We start from the raw sequence: 13,850 nt of genomic DNA, 5'->3' as shown, positions 1-13,850 counted from the left end.
GCATCTTTTCACATGCTTATTGGCCATTTGTATATGTTCTTTGGAGAAATGTCTATTATTCAGATCCTTTGCCATTTTTAAATTGGGCTCTCTTTTTATTACTGTGTAAAACTACTAGATACCAGTCCCTTCTCAGATATATGATTTGCAAGTATTTTCTCCTACTTTGTCTCTGCGTTGTCTTTTCCTTTTCTTAATAGTGTCCTTTGAAGCACAAAGTTTTTAATTTTGATGAAGTCCAGTTTATCTATTTTCTCTTGTTTCTTGTGCTTTTAGGGTCAAGAATATAGTGCTGAATCCAAGATCATGAAGATTTACCTGTATGTTTTCTTTTAATAGTTTTTATAGTTTTAGCTCTTACACATTTAGGTCTTTGATCCATGTTGATTTGTTGTTAATTTCTATACAGGGTATGAGATAAGGATACAGCTTCATTCTTTTGCATGTGGATATCCAGTTGTCCCAGCACCATTTGTTGAAAAGAATAGTCTTTCCCCATTGAATGGTCTTGGCTAGAGATTGTTGTTTTTTTTTTTTAAATATAAATTCAATTTAATTAACATATAGTGTTAATAGAGTCTCCCTCTCTGCTTTCATTTTATTTTTCCTTCCCCTTCCCCTATGTTCATTTGTTTTGTTTCTTTTTTTAAAATATTTTATTTATTTGAGAGAGAGAGAGAGCATGAGGGGGGGATGGTCAGAGGGAGAAGCAGACTCCCTGCTGAGCAGGGAGCCCTGCAACTCCAGGATAATGACCTGAGCCAAAGGCAGTTGCTTAACCAACTGAGCCACTCAAGCACCCTCTGTTTTGTTTCCTTAACTCCACATTTGAGTGGAATCATATGATATTTGTCTTTCTCTGACTGACTTATTTTGCTTAGCATAATACCCTCTAGTTCCACCGACGTCATTGCAAATGGCAAGATTTCATTCTTATTGATGGCTGAGTAATATTCCATTATATATATATATATATATATATATATATATATATATAAATACCACATCTTCTTTATCTGTTTATCTGTCGATGGACATGGAGATTGTCTTTTGATTTTTAAAAATGGAGAGTCATGTAAAGGAACAGAAGCCCTTGCTCCTAAGCTTTATCTAGAGCTCCTTAATAGTGGTTCTCAAAGTGTGGACCGTGGACCAGCAGCATCAGCATCTCTCTTTTTTTTAAAGATTTATTTATTTATTTGAGAGAAAGAGAGCACACAAGTGGAGTGAGGGGCAGAGGGGGAGGGAGAGAGAGAGAGAATCCTCAAGCAGACTCCCTGCTGAGCATGGAGCCTGACACATGGATCAATCCCAGAATCCCGAGATCATGACCTGAGCCAAAACGAAGAGTTGGCTGCTTAACTGACTGAGCCACCCAGGCACCACAATGTCAGCATCTCTTAAAACTTACTAGAAATATAAATTCTCAGGCTCTCCCTCAGGGCTAGGAATCAGAATTTCTGGGGGTGGGCCCCAGTAATCTGTTATAATAAGCCCTCTAGATGATTGTTAAATTGTGCTAAAGTTTTAAAAGCATTGCCCCATTCAACAGTTACCTTTCATAGGAATCAGGTCTCATCCCTTACAACTAACTGTACCACTTAGTGGACTGGACATGTGGAAATTTCATAAATTGGCTAGTAGGCCTTAACCTGATCTTGAAAACCGGTAATTCAAATGACTTTTTCTGCTCTTAACAAGAGAGTGGAGGGCAGGGAGTTGATCTAGTTCACTGTTGTAAACATGCTTTGTAGGAAGTACTCAGTGGAGTCTGTTGAATGAGTGCCTATATGAGTGAATGAGTGAAGCCAAAGAGATGGTTTGTTTCCTGGACTGTAGCCTGTGACATAGGAATGAAAGAAAGCTTTTTCCTTAAAAGCAGGCCTCGTAAAACACTTAAGAACATGTGGCAAAAAAATCTGCTTCCTAATTAGCAAGGATTTAATGACTTCCAGTTTCTAGTAATGGCAGTCTAGATTATTTGGAGTATCCTTCCCACTGAAAACAACCAAAAGTGCTGAAAAGGGAGCTTCTGGTTGGTGAATACCTGGAGATGTGGGGGAGAGTAGTGCACTCAGCATGGAAGCACCGTGCACCTTTCCACATACCTTGCCCTATGCATCTCTTCCATCTAGCTATTTCTGAGTTACATCCTTTTATAATAAAACTGGTAATCTGTCACCAAGAGATGAACAGTACAATATTGTAGAGAACAAAGAACATTGATTCGTCACAGTTTCCATAGCAGAGGAAAAAGGACAAGTCACCGTAGATAAGGACTCTGCCACACTCACGGATGGGCACAACTACTCTAGTAGTTTTACACAGTGTGGAATCCATGTTGTGGAATCCATGTAGAATCCCCAGGATATAGAATAGTGTCTTGCAAATATATGATGCCTAACAAATATTTATCGACTAGGTAGTTTTCCTTGAGAGCAAGGAAATGTAACTCTTAAAAAGGGAATCAATTACTTTGGATTAACTTTTCTTGGAGAAGTTGAATTCTATTTCTGTCTGACCTTTTTGATTTACCTGGAGAAGACAGACTTAAAAACAAAAAACAAAAACCCTGAAAAGAAAAAAGAAAAACATCTTTTTAAAAGCAACTAGTTGTTAACAAGACAGGAAAGTTACCAGAGCTCCATAAGAAGAAAATAGGACTCCAGAGAGGTAAACAAGCAAAGGAGACACTTTTGCCCTTAGGGCAGTGCCAATTTTGCAAATTTTATTTCTGTTTTAAGGAGGTTTCTGGGTGAGGGGTACAGAAATCAGCCAAGTGAGAAATCTAAAGGAGACCATCTCCACAATCAGTTGCAAAAGGTTACTCTCTCATATTAAAGAGAAGTTAGAAGTAAACCACCTCTCTTGTTGTCTTTTGCTCAAATTTGCATCTGCCCACCATCTGACCTTGGTTTTAAGTGGTCCAGGATAGATAGTATACTGCCAGGCACCTTGCAGGACCAAGATTCCTTTCTGGAGGAAGGACTCTTGGGGGAATCACTATCTAAGATGAGCTCTAAAGAATGAGTAGGACATGTAGGTGGGGGAATAACACGTCAAAAGGCCTAGAGGTCAGAAAAGTGATGGAATTGAAAATTCCTGACAGTGTTGGCTCCAGAACCCTTCTTTGGAAAGGATCTGTTTTGTTTGATAAAATATTTTGTTAGGCCACTTGCTGTAGAGGTTGGGATTCTGCAAGTATGGGTGTTGGTAAGACATGGAGCCACCTGAGACTGATTAAGCTGCCCTGCAGAGGGAAGGATTTGGTTTTTTACTCTTGTGAGAGGAACATGAGAGGAAAGTAGAGTAAAGGGACATGAAGAAGGGAGAAGCCGGCAAGGTATTAGGAAGCTGGGGACTGCACTGGGTGAAAAGCCAGTGAGGAGGGGTGCCTGGGTGGCTCAGTCATTAAGTGTCTGCCTTCAGCTCAGGTCATGATCCCAGGGTCCTGGGATCGAGCCCCGCATCAGGCTCCCTGCTTGGCGGGAAGCCTGCTTCTCCCTCTCCCACTCCCCCTGCTTGTGTTCCCTTTCTCGCTGTCTCTCTGTCAAATAAATAAATAAAGTCTTTAAAAAAAAAAGAGAAAAAAGAAATGCCAGTGAGGAACCCCGGTGACAGCTGGGTTCAAGAACTTTTGAGAATACAGAAGTTATGGCTAAGAAGGGGCTTTAAGTTATGTGTTATATGGTGTGATGTGATTCTTCCTTTTGACCCCTAACTAATCAGGAAAGTTTACAAGCTCACAAATGCTCTGTGTGGATGAGGTCTTTGGAGGAAACTGGAGAATGACTGTGTTTCACATCTGGGTCAAAGTGTTACTGAACAGAAGCAGCAGAAGTGGAAACAAAGGAAACCAAAGTCAGAAAGTCATTAATGACCAACCCCACTCCTATCCTGGGAATGTGGAAAGTTTTGAGGAAGGCTTTGGACTTCCAGAAGGTATGGAATAAAGATTTGAGTGGAACTTATCTAAATCTTAAGGCCTGAGAAAATGGAGTTGAATTTTGGGCCAAATCAGTAGAGATGATATAGAATTCAGGTATTTAAAGCACAGTAGAGAAGAGCTATGGTAGGAGGTGAAGCAAGAGAGGAAAACAAGAACAATAGCCTATGTTGTTCAATGGTCAATTTAAATAGTTATATTTAAATTAGATGAGTCAATTTCTCAACATCTGACCTCCATATATATTACATTATCCTAGGAAGATGAACCAGTAGAAAATGTTAATCATTTGGGTGGGCATCCATCTAAAGCCAGTAAGTTGCAGGAAACCATTTAAAATAAAAGGCAAAAGCAAACATAAGTCCTATTTCTCCTTTATTTTAGTGTCTCACATATCCCCTCTTAGCTTGAATACTAACTGCATCTTATAGAAGGAACTAATTAAAATAAATATTGAAGTTTTAGGATTAAATAATTTGAAAGCTTAAATAATACATGTCTCCACAACAAAGAAAATAACAGTAAATTGTTAGTACTGCAAGTTGTGGCCACATAAAATTAAGTGTTTATTTGTTTTTGAGATAGATAGGTTTCCTATGGATGAACAAGCATCTTTCTTTGGAGTCACTGTGGAGTTTTGAGCATTACATTTTACTTGGGGGGCTGAATTTAGCCAGTAATTATTGGAAGGAATGATTAAAGGAAAGCTCAGAACAAACAGATTCTCATTTTTAGTTGGCAGAGAACTTGTAGTAAAAAAAAAAAAATAAGAATCCTAAAGCAATGGAATGAATCCAGAAACCAAATGGGAACGTTTGATGAAATCTTAAGCAATTCTCAAGGCACTGCCTTAACTGATGTTTGTTTGTTTAATGAGCTAGAGAACTTGCTAGAGGTAAGGAGATGTCAACTGAATGGAAAACAGACATCTGTCATGATTTTGAATAGCTGTATCAGCCATTCTTGAATTTTCAATGGAAGGAGTACAAAAGACTACCACTTGTTTACTGATATATATTTTTTTAGTTTTATTTTATTATGTTGTGTTAATCACCATACATTACATCATTAGTTTTTGATGTAGTGTTCCATGATTCATTGTTTGCGTATAACACCCAGTGACCCATGCAGAACGTGCCCTTTTTAATACCCATCACCAGGCTAACCCATCCCCCCACCTCCTCCCCTCTAGAACCCTCAGTTTGTTTCTCAGAGTCCATGGTTACTGATATTTTTAAAGGAGATCAAGTCAGAGTATATATAATAGTGACTACTATAATTGCTCTAAAATACACCAGTGAAGAAAGTAACTGACTCCCCTTTGGCCAGTGGGTAAGCCACAACCATAATCCTGGTTTTCTTACTGTTTTCAGTGCTTTCTGCTAGCCTAGTGGTTCTCAAAGTAAGCTGAAAACCTTCTAAAAATGAAGATTTCCTAGACCCACCTCAGACCTTGTGAGCCAGAATATCTCCAGATTGAGCCTGGGAATCTCTATTTTTAGAAAGCTGCTCATGTGGTTCTGATGTGTCCTGTCTGCATACCAGTGCGGGGAGCTAGACTGCCTATTCTGAAAAGAAAAAAGTATGCTGATGTGAGGAAGTTATTTTGCATTGTTGTTAAAATGGCTGAGTTCAGAACACATGATATTTAAAAAAGGTATCCCCTTAAGTACATCCAAGTTTAGAAAAGTAAACTGTTGAGAGCTAACATATGCTAGGATTCATACCCTTACCATTATGAAGGGTAATCCCTAAAGGCTAGGAGCTTTTTGTCTTGTTTTGCTCTTGAGATACCTTGAGGCTTGAGTTGGGAGCCACAGACCCTGACCTTGCTCTGAAGAAGTAAGCCTCAGCATTGACAGCAGTTCAGAAGAAAAAGAGAACTTCTGTTTCTGTAAGCTGCCCAGCTGCTTTTTAAGAGGAAGTTAAAAGGAGGGGTTGTGAGAATGCATGATCATCCTGGCTTTCCAATTTGGGGACGATGATAGGAAAAAATTCACATGGATTAAAGGGAAAGAAAGTTTTAGTTATTAGGAATCAGGAACATGGTTGTACCTACCTTTTGCTTCAAGTAGTACCTTACTGTAGTTTATAGGTAACTGAACATATGTTGTATTTAATTTTAGAATCAGTTAATAAAAAGCAGCATTTTCTTTAAGATGCTTCTCTTAAATTTCATGCCAGTTAAAAGGTTTTGGAACCAATTACTAACCAACCATAGGTTGGTAGGTAGAAGAGGTAAACATTTCAGCGAGAAGCCTTACGAAAGTGCTTTTGAGGGGATAGTGAATTTATTCAGATAGGATAGCCTTAAATCCCTACTCAGATTCTTTTTGGCTAAATATAAAATTTTACCTTGCTTTTGAGCCAGGGACAGTTGCCTATCCCCAAATCATGCACAGTCTGCTAAGGGTTCCCTTTGACTCAAGGGAAGCCCTCCATAATCTGATCCCCTTGGAGCTGAGTAGTAGGACTTCAGGGCTCACAGCCACTTTTGGGAATCAGGTAACAAAAGAGCACATGCAGCAAGGACTGACTCAATAGAATAAGTTGAGTCTTCTTTCTCACAAATATGAAAAAATTCCTTTTCATTAAGTGAAAATACCAGTTTACAAAAAATATGTTAAATATGATCTTTAAATTTTAAAAAATGGAGAAGACACATATTGAGATGTTAACGGTGGTGGTTATTCTGGATAAAGGAAGTACAGAGGTTTTCTCCCTTGTGCTTTAATTTCATAGCTTTTCCTTTGTTAGAAAAATGGAAAATTTGCTTTCTTTATGGATGTCCATGATTTCTAAATTATTTATATGGAACGTGTGTTAGTTTTATCATTAGGAAAAAAAAGTCGCCTTCTTTTTTCATATAAAAAGCATGTTTACAAACTAGACTAGATCCATGGACGTCTGATCAAGATGGTGAAAGCCTCGATGGAAGAAAAAGTAAAGTCTATAGAGAACCAGTGTTTAGTCTGGCAAAGAGAATTCTTACAGAGCCAAAGGATCTTCAAACTTTTGAAGGGCTGCTGTCATGGAGATGATAGATTATTCTTATTTTGCAAAGTTTTGGAGAGAAGAACTAGGATCAGCAGGTAGAAATTAGGAGGAGGAAAAAATGTTCTCAGTAGAAAGAATTACCTAACAATCAGTAGCATTCAAAATTGGGATGGATTGTCTTTGTGGTAGTGACATTCCATTTTGGAAGTGTAAACTGAGGCTGAGTGGCTTTCTGTGTGATTTCTTAAAGAAGGAATTCTTAAATGAGAGATTTGACCAATTGAAGTTATAAACAAAACAAAACAACCACACAGGCTATTTTTTCACTGTCCAAGTGTTTTGAGATTTTCTTTTGCCTCAAAATGATTCAAGTAAAAACAGAAAGCTGGCACTAAGATCTTGGAAAATTACTTATTTGTACCCATTACTTCATATGTAAAATGGGGATAATAATAGTACTTACAGGGTTGTTGTGAGGAGTAAAAGAACTGCTACATTCAAAGCATTTGGTTCAGTGCCCACTCACAGTAATTACTCGGTATACGTTAGGTACAGTTTTAATAATAATTTGTATTAATGTGTTACAGGAAATTCAGTAAAGCAAAAATTTAGATAGCAATCATGAACAACAGATTCTGGGAGTGTTTTGAACAGATGGTGTTAGGGGATGTTAGGGAACCACTACACTACTCCTTATAAAATAAAAAGTTTGATTAAACAGATTAATTTTCAAATGAAGGAAGTGATCATTCTGGAGTTCCAGAATGTAGTGGATGAAATTGAGGTCTGCCTTGTAAAAAGACACACCAACTTACTTTTTTTTTTTTTTTAAGATTTTATTTATTTATTTGACAGAGAGAGACATAGTGAGAGCAGGAACACAAGCAGGGGGAGTGGGAGAGCGAGAAGCAGGTTTCCTGCCGAGCAGGGAGCCCGATGTGGGACTCGATCCCAGGACCCCGGGATCATGACCTGAGCCGAAGGCAGACGCTTAACAACTGAGCCACCCAGGCGCCCCCACACCAACTTACTTTTGATCAAGTTCCTAACGGATGTGGAGACTTTACAGTTAATTGTCATGTTATGCCATCCCTATGATGTGAAAACAGAAGAGCCCCCTAACTGAATGTTTTTTTCTCACATATATCACATATAAAAATAAAACTAATGTATTAAAGCCCTTTTTAATTATTTACATTCTCTAGTTTTTGTTTTACCTGTCCTCTGAGGCAGTTGGACGAATAGTTGTTAGTAGCGGAGTGTGCAGTTCATTAGAGTAGAAGGTATTGGACAGTGTGTCAGCTCCTTCAAGCTCTCTGCAACAATAGGGCCTGCCATGAATTACCTCCATGTTTCTTGACTAAGATGGCACAGACTGGAAGAGAAGAGGAGGGCACACTCCGTTCAGCAGTCAGCTTGATTTGGTCACTATCACAATGACCCTCCCTCAGGGAAGGCAGGGAACATACTTTATACTCCTGAATTGTTCAAGTCACCACTGCATAGAAATCACTTCACCAACAGGCGGTCTGTGGACCCTCAGATGATCACATCAGTAATAAATACCAACTTAAATTCTATGGAAATGAATTTCAATGGAAACAAATCCACAAGTGGAAGATGTTCCTTAGTACAATCTAAACACTATGTGGATGACATGACATGTAGGTCCATATCCATAAAAGGCCACTACTGACATCAACTGAAATTATATTTTCGCCTCAAAATTTACCATAACTATTTAAGAAAGCTCAGCTGATCCCCCACTCCCTCCCCACCCCATAATATTTCCAAAAAGTAGGCAGAATCATCCAAAAGAATCAGCAGCTGTGCTTCTAAAGGTTTCAGGGATCCGGAATGAGAGAAACCCTTTGCAGAGTGGAGAAGCAGGGGCGCAGCACGAGCAGGACGCCAAAGGGGTGAGAATCCCACCCTCTCCCTCAGACTTGGAGGGGGAAGCCAAGGAGGCACCTTGGCTGGGACCGCGTGGCTCCCTGGCCATCAGCGTCCTGCCAAGCAGTGTGACTCGGGGGTTCGGACGCACCTGAGACATCCGCCTGGGAGCGGCTCTGGACCGCGTCTCCCCTTCCCCAGAGCTGGTGGGCCTCTGCGGGGCGTGGAATCCCGCTGTCATCCGCACCTGCGGGCCCGGGGAGCTTGCGGGCTGGGGGCAGGTGCGGGTGGGAGAGAGAGAGGGACCGCGGACAGGCCGGGGGTGGGGTTGAGGGTGCCTGTGACGGCAACCGTGACCGTGGCACTAGGTAATGCATTCTTGCGGGGCAGCGGGCGGCTCTTAGAGGTTTCGCAGGCTCGCTCCGCGACCCGTAGGAATGCGAAGTGGGACGTGAAGCGTGGAGGGAGGGCTAGACATCCAGTGTAGAGGTGAAAGGAACTCTTCTGGCGACCCAGGCCCCCGGCCCCGCCCCCACGCCTCGCCCCGCTCTGACCCCAGGCGACCTCTCGTGGCGGCTTCATGTTCTTCTTTGTGGGCTGCCTGTTCCAGGCTTTCCCCTGGCCGAGGCGTTCGCTCGTGTGGACCGGGCAGAGGATGAGCACAGGGCCAGGATTGAGGGCCAGAGGACACCCTGGTGAGGCGGGAGCGACCAACCCATGTTCCGCCTCCACCTCCCCTTGCGGGAATGGAGAAGAGTGCCGCCACATCCAGGGTGGCTTCTCAGGACTCTGCACGCGCAGCTCGCGGGATTGCGCCCTGTGAGAACCTTAGCTCTTCCTCCGCTGGGTGGGTGCGGAAGTGGTGAACGGGCAGGTTGGCCTGCGGATGGATGCCCTATGCAGTTCCCAAGGATCTAGCCCCACCTTGATGACCTCAGTTACCCGCACCCCTGCCCTTGCCTTTCCCCCCCAGAAACAAATGTGAACCACGTTTCTGCACTTAAAGAGCCACGAGTTTCTCTGATGACTGAGAACTGGGCTCCCCAGAGGGATGGGGGCCTGGGAAGCTTAGGTTTCGGGAGAGGCTAGAACCAAGCCTGCAGGAACACAGAAGGATGTGGGGGTAAGTAAGAGTGATCACCACCTCTAAGAAGGGAGGTGTGACAGTGTCCTCGTTCTCTGCCTTTTTTTTTTTTTTACAACTTTTTAATCAGCCGACCAGTGGGTATTCATTTTATGCTGTGCCTTCTAGGTTAATGTTAGCTGATGTGAGGGAAAGAAAGGTACACTGGAGTAGGCAAGGTAGTCATTTTGTATTTTTGGTCAACTTTTTAGTCCCGGCACCTCTTCCACAACTCCACTTGCAAGAGTAAATACTGCTGGAGATAAGAGTTGTGAATTAGGTAGTTTGCCTGTACCTTTTACTCCTTTAAACATCTTTCCCCCACCCCAAAAAACTTCTCATGGAAGTCCATCCTAACCTTTTTTTAAATTTTATTTTGTCCTTTTGCTGCTCTAGGGTTTTCAGGATTTCCCTTTAAATTCCTTCCCATTAAATTTCCTGTCAGCTCAGCCTATTTCCTGTGCCCAGCCTTCCATTAATTTACATATTCCACCTTTCAATTGTGCTTGACCTTTGTCCCATTTCCTTATGGCTTGATTCTTCCTGGGAGGTAATAATTGAGCATAATAGATTGAATCAGGCATATCTGCTGAAGCTGCATCACTAGCCCCATGTTTCTATGTATGTGAATGGTTGTGGTACCAGGGAAGTTAGGGCAACAGTGGGTTGATTGACCAGGATATATGGTGATAGTCTACAGGTTCTACTGGGTTTGAAATTTTATTTTCTGTCAAGTGGGAGTAAAGGGTAGGAAAATATAATTACTTATTTTTAAATTTGCTATTTCCAAATAAAACTTATAGGCAAGAAAAAAATTCATTGTCAGGGGGTGCCTGGGTGGCTCAGTCGTTAACCGTCTACCTTTGGCTCAGGTCATGATCCCAGAGTCCCGCATCGGGCTCCCTGCTTGGTGGGAAGCCTGCTTCTCCCTCTCCCACTCCCCCTGCTTGTGTTCCCTCTCTCGCTGTGTCTCTGTTAAATAAATAAATAAAATCTTGAAAAAAAATTCATTGTCAGATCTTTATAAAACAAGGGTTCACTTTGGAAATCCTTCCCTATCTGAAAGTTTCCTGAAGATGTCAAGACTGGGTCTACTTGACCATGCTCCTTATTCTAGGCTTTTTTAACTTAACTCACACCGCCTCAGCCATCAGGTGATATATGTGACCCCAACAACACAAAGTAGCAACTTACGGGGAGGTGCTCAAAATAACTGACTTCTTAGGTCTCTCACCACCACCAGTGGAGTCAGTAGCCTCGGATCACTTTCCTACTTCTGACAGGTTGATCTCTCCTTCATCACCTCATTTACCTTAATATATTCTTTGAGTCACCACTAATCCTTCCAGCAGGGAAAATGAAATTTGGGATTGAAAAAATGTATGCATAGAATATTGTGGCTGGGTTGACAAAAATTCCAAACCCCTAAATTTAGACCTTTAACCTTCAAGGAAATAATATATAGGAAGACTATAATAATGTAAATTATTAGTTATACTCTGTAACCTTTGTTTTAAATCTGTTATCGAGACTTTTATTTTTTATTTATTTATTTTTTTAAAGATTTTATTTATTTGCGAGAGAGAGAATGAGAGACAGAGAGCATGAGAGGGAGGAGGGTCAGAGGGAGAAGCAGACTCCCTGCTGAGCAGGGAGCCCGATGTGGGACTCGATCCCGGGACTCCAGGATCATGACCTGAGCCCAAGGCAGTCGCTTAACCAACTGAGCCACCCAGGCGCCCTATAGAGACTTTTAAATAAGTGGTATTTGATAATGAACCAAATAAGGTTTTGAGATATCTGGTACTTCTTGGTAGATAGGAGTATTTAAAAAAATTCCCACCTCCCAGTTTTGATATAATTGACATATAACATTGTGTAAGTTTAAAGTGTACAGCATAATGACTTCATATATGTGTATGTTATGAAATAATTATCACAATAATTTTAGTTGTTAGCATCTGTCACCATGTTTAGTTACAAAAAAGACTTTTTTCCCCTTGTGATGAAATCTTTTAGGATTTGCTCTCTTAGTAACTTCAAATATACCATATAGCATTAACTGTAGTCATCCTGTTGTGCATTATCTCCCAGTACTTTTTGTATTTGGAAATTTGTACTTTTTGACCACCTTCACTTGATTCCCTCATCTCTTACCCCCTGCCTTTGGTGACTACAGATGTGATCTTTTTTTCTATGAGTTTGGTTTTTTTTTTTGGATTCCACATATAAGTGAGATCATACAGTATTTATCTTTCTCTTATTTTACTTAGCATAATGCCCTCAAGATCCATACATGTCATTATGAATGCAGGATTTTTTTTTTTTTTAAGATTTATTTGTGAGAGAGAGAGGGAAAGAGAATGAGAGAGAAAGTGAATGAGCAGGGAGAGCAGCAGGCAGAGGGAGAAACAGACTCCCTGCTGAGCAAGGAACCAGATGCAGGACTTGATCCCAGGACCCTGGGATTATGACCTGGCTGAAGGCAGATGCTTAACTGGCAGAGCCACCCAGGCACCTTCGTGAGTATTTTTTAAAGGGAAAAAGTTTGAGTCTTATTCCTTGCCTAGAAGATGGGTTGGGAAGTCTCTTTCAGTGACTTTAAAATATACATTTAAAAATATTGCAAAGCTTAAAACCTCATTGATTCCAATGTATATATCCTACTTATTAGGATGACAATTAAAAATACATATTCTGCTGGCTTTAAAATTGAACTGATTACAAATGAGTTTAATGACACTTTAATTAATAGTAAATTGAGTTTTTTTGCCTTAAGTAGCTAAGGAACTATGTAGTCATTGAAATGATATAGATGCAGATATTTATAAAATGTGCTCATTTAGTAAATAATCCCTAATTGCCTAGAATGTGTCAGGGATTGTCCCAGTGCCTGCAATCTTGGGATATGGACCCAGGGACCAGTTATAGTCCAATGTGTAGGTGCAGCATCGAGAGGCAAACACTCTTGCACTTCTAGCCTCAAGAATTATGGAAGTGAGGACTGTAGTCATGCTGTATATTTTCTTCCTAGTCTAGGTGGACTAGGCTCCAAAGATGGCCCCCAGTGAACCACAGTTCCTGCTATTAATGCTCATGTGTACTTCCCACCTACATTTGAATGGGCTGGTCTGTGACTCATGTTAACCACTTGCATGCAGTAGAAGTGGTGCTGTACCAATTCTAGACCTAGTCTTTAAGAGGATTGGCAGCTTCTACTTTCTCCTTCTTGGAACATTTGCTTTTGGGAGCTCTGAACCACCATGAAATAAGTCTGACTACCTTACTGGAGAGACCCTGTGGAAAGATTACATGAAGAGGGAGAGAGACCCTGTTGTCATAATGTCCCTGTTATCTGAAGAGATGACTCCAGTCCCACCTGTCATCTGACTCAACCACATGAGAGGCCCCAGGTGACACCAGCAGAAGAACTGCCCACATGATCTCAGTCAACCTACAGAATCACAAGGTAATAAAACAGTTGTTCTTTAAAACCACCAAGTCCTGGGAGGGTTTATCATGCAGTAATAGATAACCAAACACTTGTTATGTAATGTTTGTACATATTGTGTAATTTTTTGTCTTTCTTATTTTTTTAAATATTAGAATGTTTTAATATTTTAATGTTAATTAAAGGATGTTTGTTGGTGGTTGATTTTACAGTGTAGTATTTAAGATGCAGAATATTTTGATGGCATTGTAACTAAACTAGGAGAGGAAATTAACATCATTCAGAAGTAGACATGGTGACTGTTAGGACCTTCTGGGGAGAGAGTGATAGTATATTCATTTGTATGAAAAATAATTTCATCATTTTAGGTGGAAGCATGCCATATTATTATTGCATTGATGTTTAAATATGGGTAGAGAGGTGTCTGTGGATACCGAAGA

General features: G+C 40.8%; 1 protein-coding gene and 1 pseudogene across 2 annotated transcripts in view; one reads left to right on the top strand and one right to left on the bottom strand.

Moving 5' to 3' along the window:
* SPMIP4 (sperm microtubule inner protein 4) overlaps window positions 1-8,294 on the bottom strand; it is a 36,731-nt gene extending 28,437 nt beyond the window's left edge. The window contains exon 1 of the mRNA XM_045864552.1: window positions 8,161-8,294. Coding sequence (XP_045720508.1) covers window positions 8,161-8,294 — 134 coding nt within the window. The remainder of the gene's footprint in view (window positions 1-8,160) is intronic.
* The window catches only part of LOC123835478 (glyceraldehyde-3-phosphate dehydrogenase-like), a 140,358-nt pseudogene that overhangs the window by 40,100 nt on the left and 86,408 nt on the right, over window positions 1-13,850 (top strand). The window contains exons 3-4 of the transcript XR_010406501.1: window positions 3,730-3,942; window positions 12,994-13,428. The product of XR_010406501.1 is annotated as a glyceraldehyde-3-phosphate dehydrogenase-like (transcript). The remainder of the gene's footprint in view (window positions 1-3,729; window positions 3,943-12,993; window positions 13,429-13,850) is intronic.

The sequence above is a fragment of the Mirounga angustirostris genome, unplaced genomic scaffold (assembly GCF_029215605.1).
Source record: "Mirounga angustirostris isolate CCGP_5_RB_7025 unplaced genomic scaffold, mMirAng1.0.hap1 SCAF_12, whole genome shotgun sequence".
Classification (NCBI taxonomy): domain Eukaryota; kingdom Metazoa; phylum Chordata; class Mammalia; order Carnivora; family Phocidae; genus Mirounga; species Mirounga angustirostris.
The sequence above is the reverse complement of the archived record's forward strand: the minus strand, read 5'-3'. Positions and strand labels throughout refer to the sequence as shown.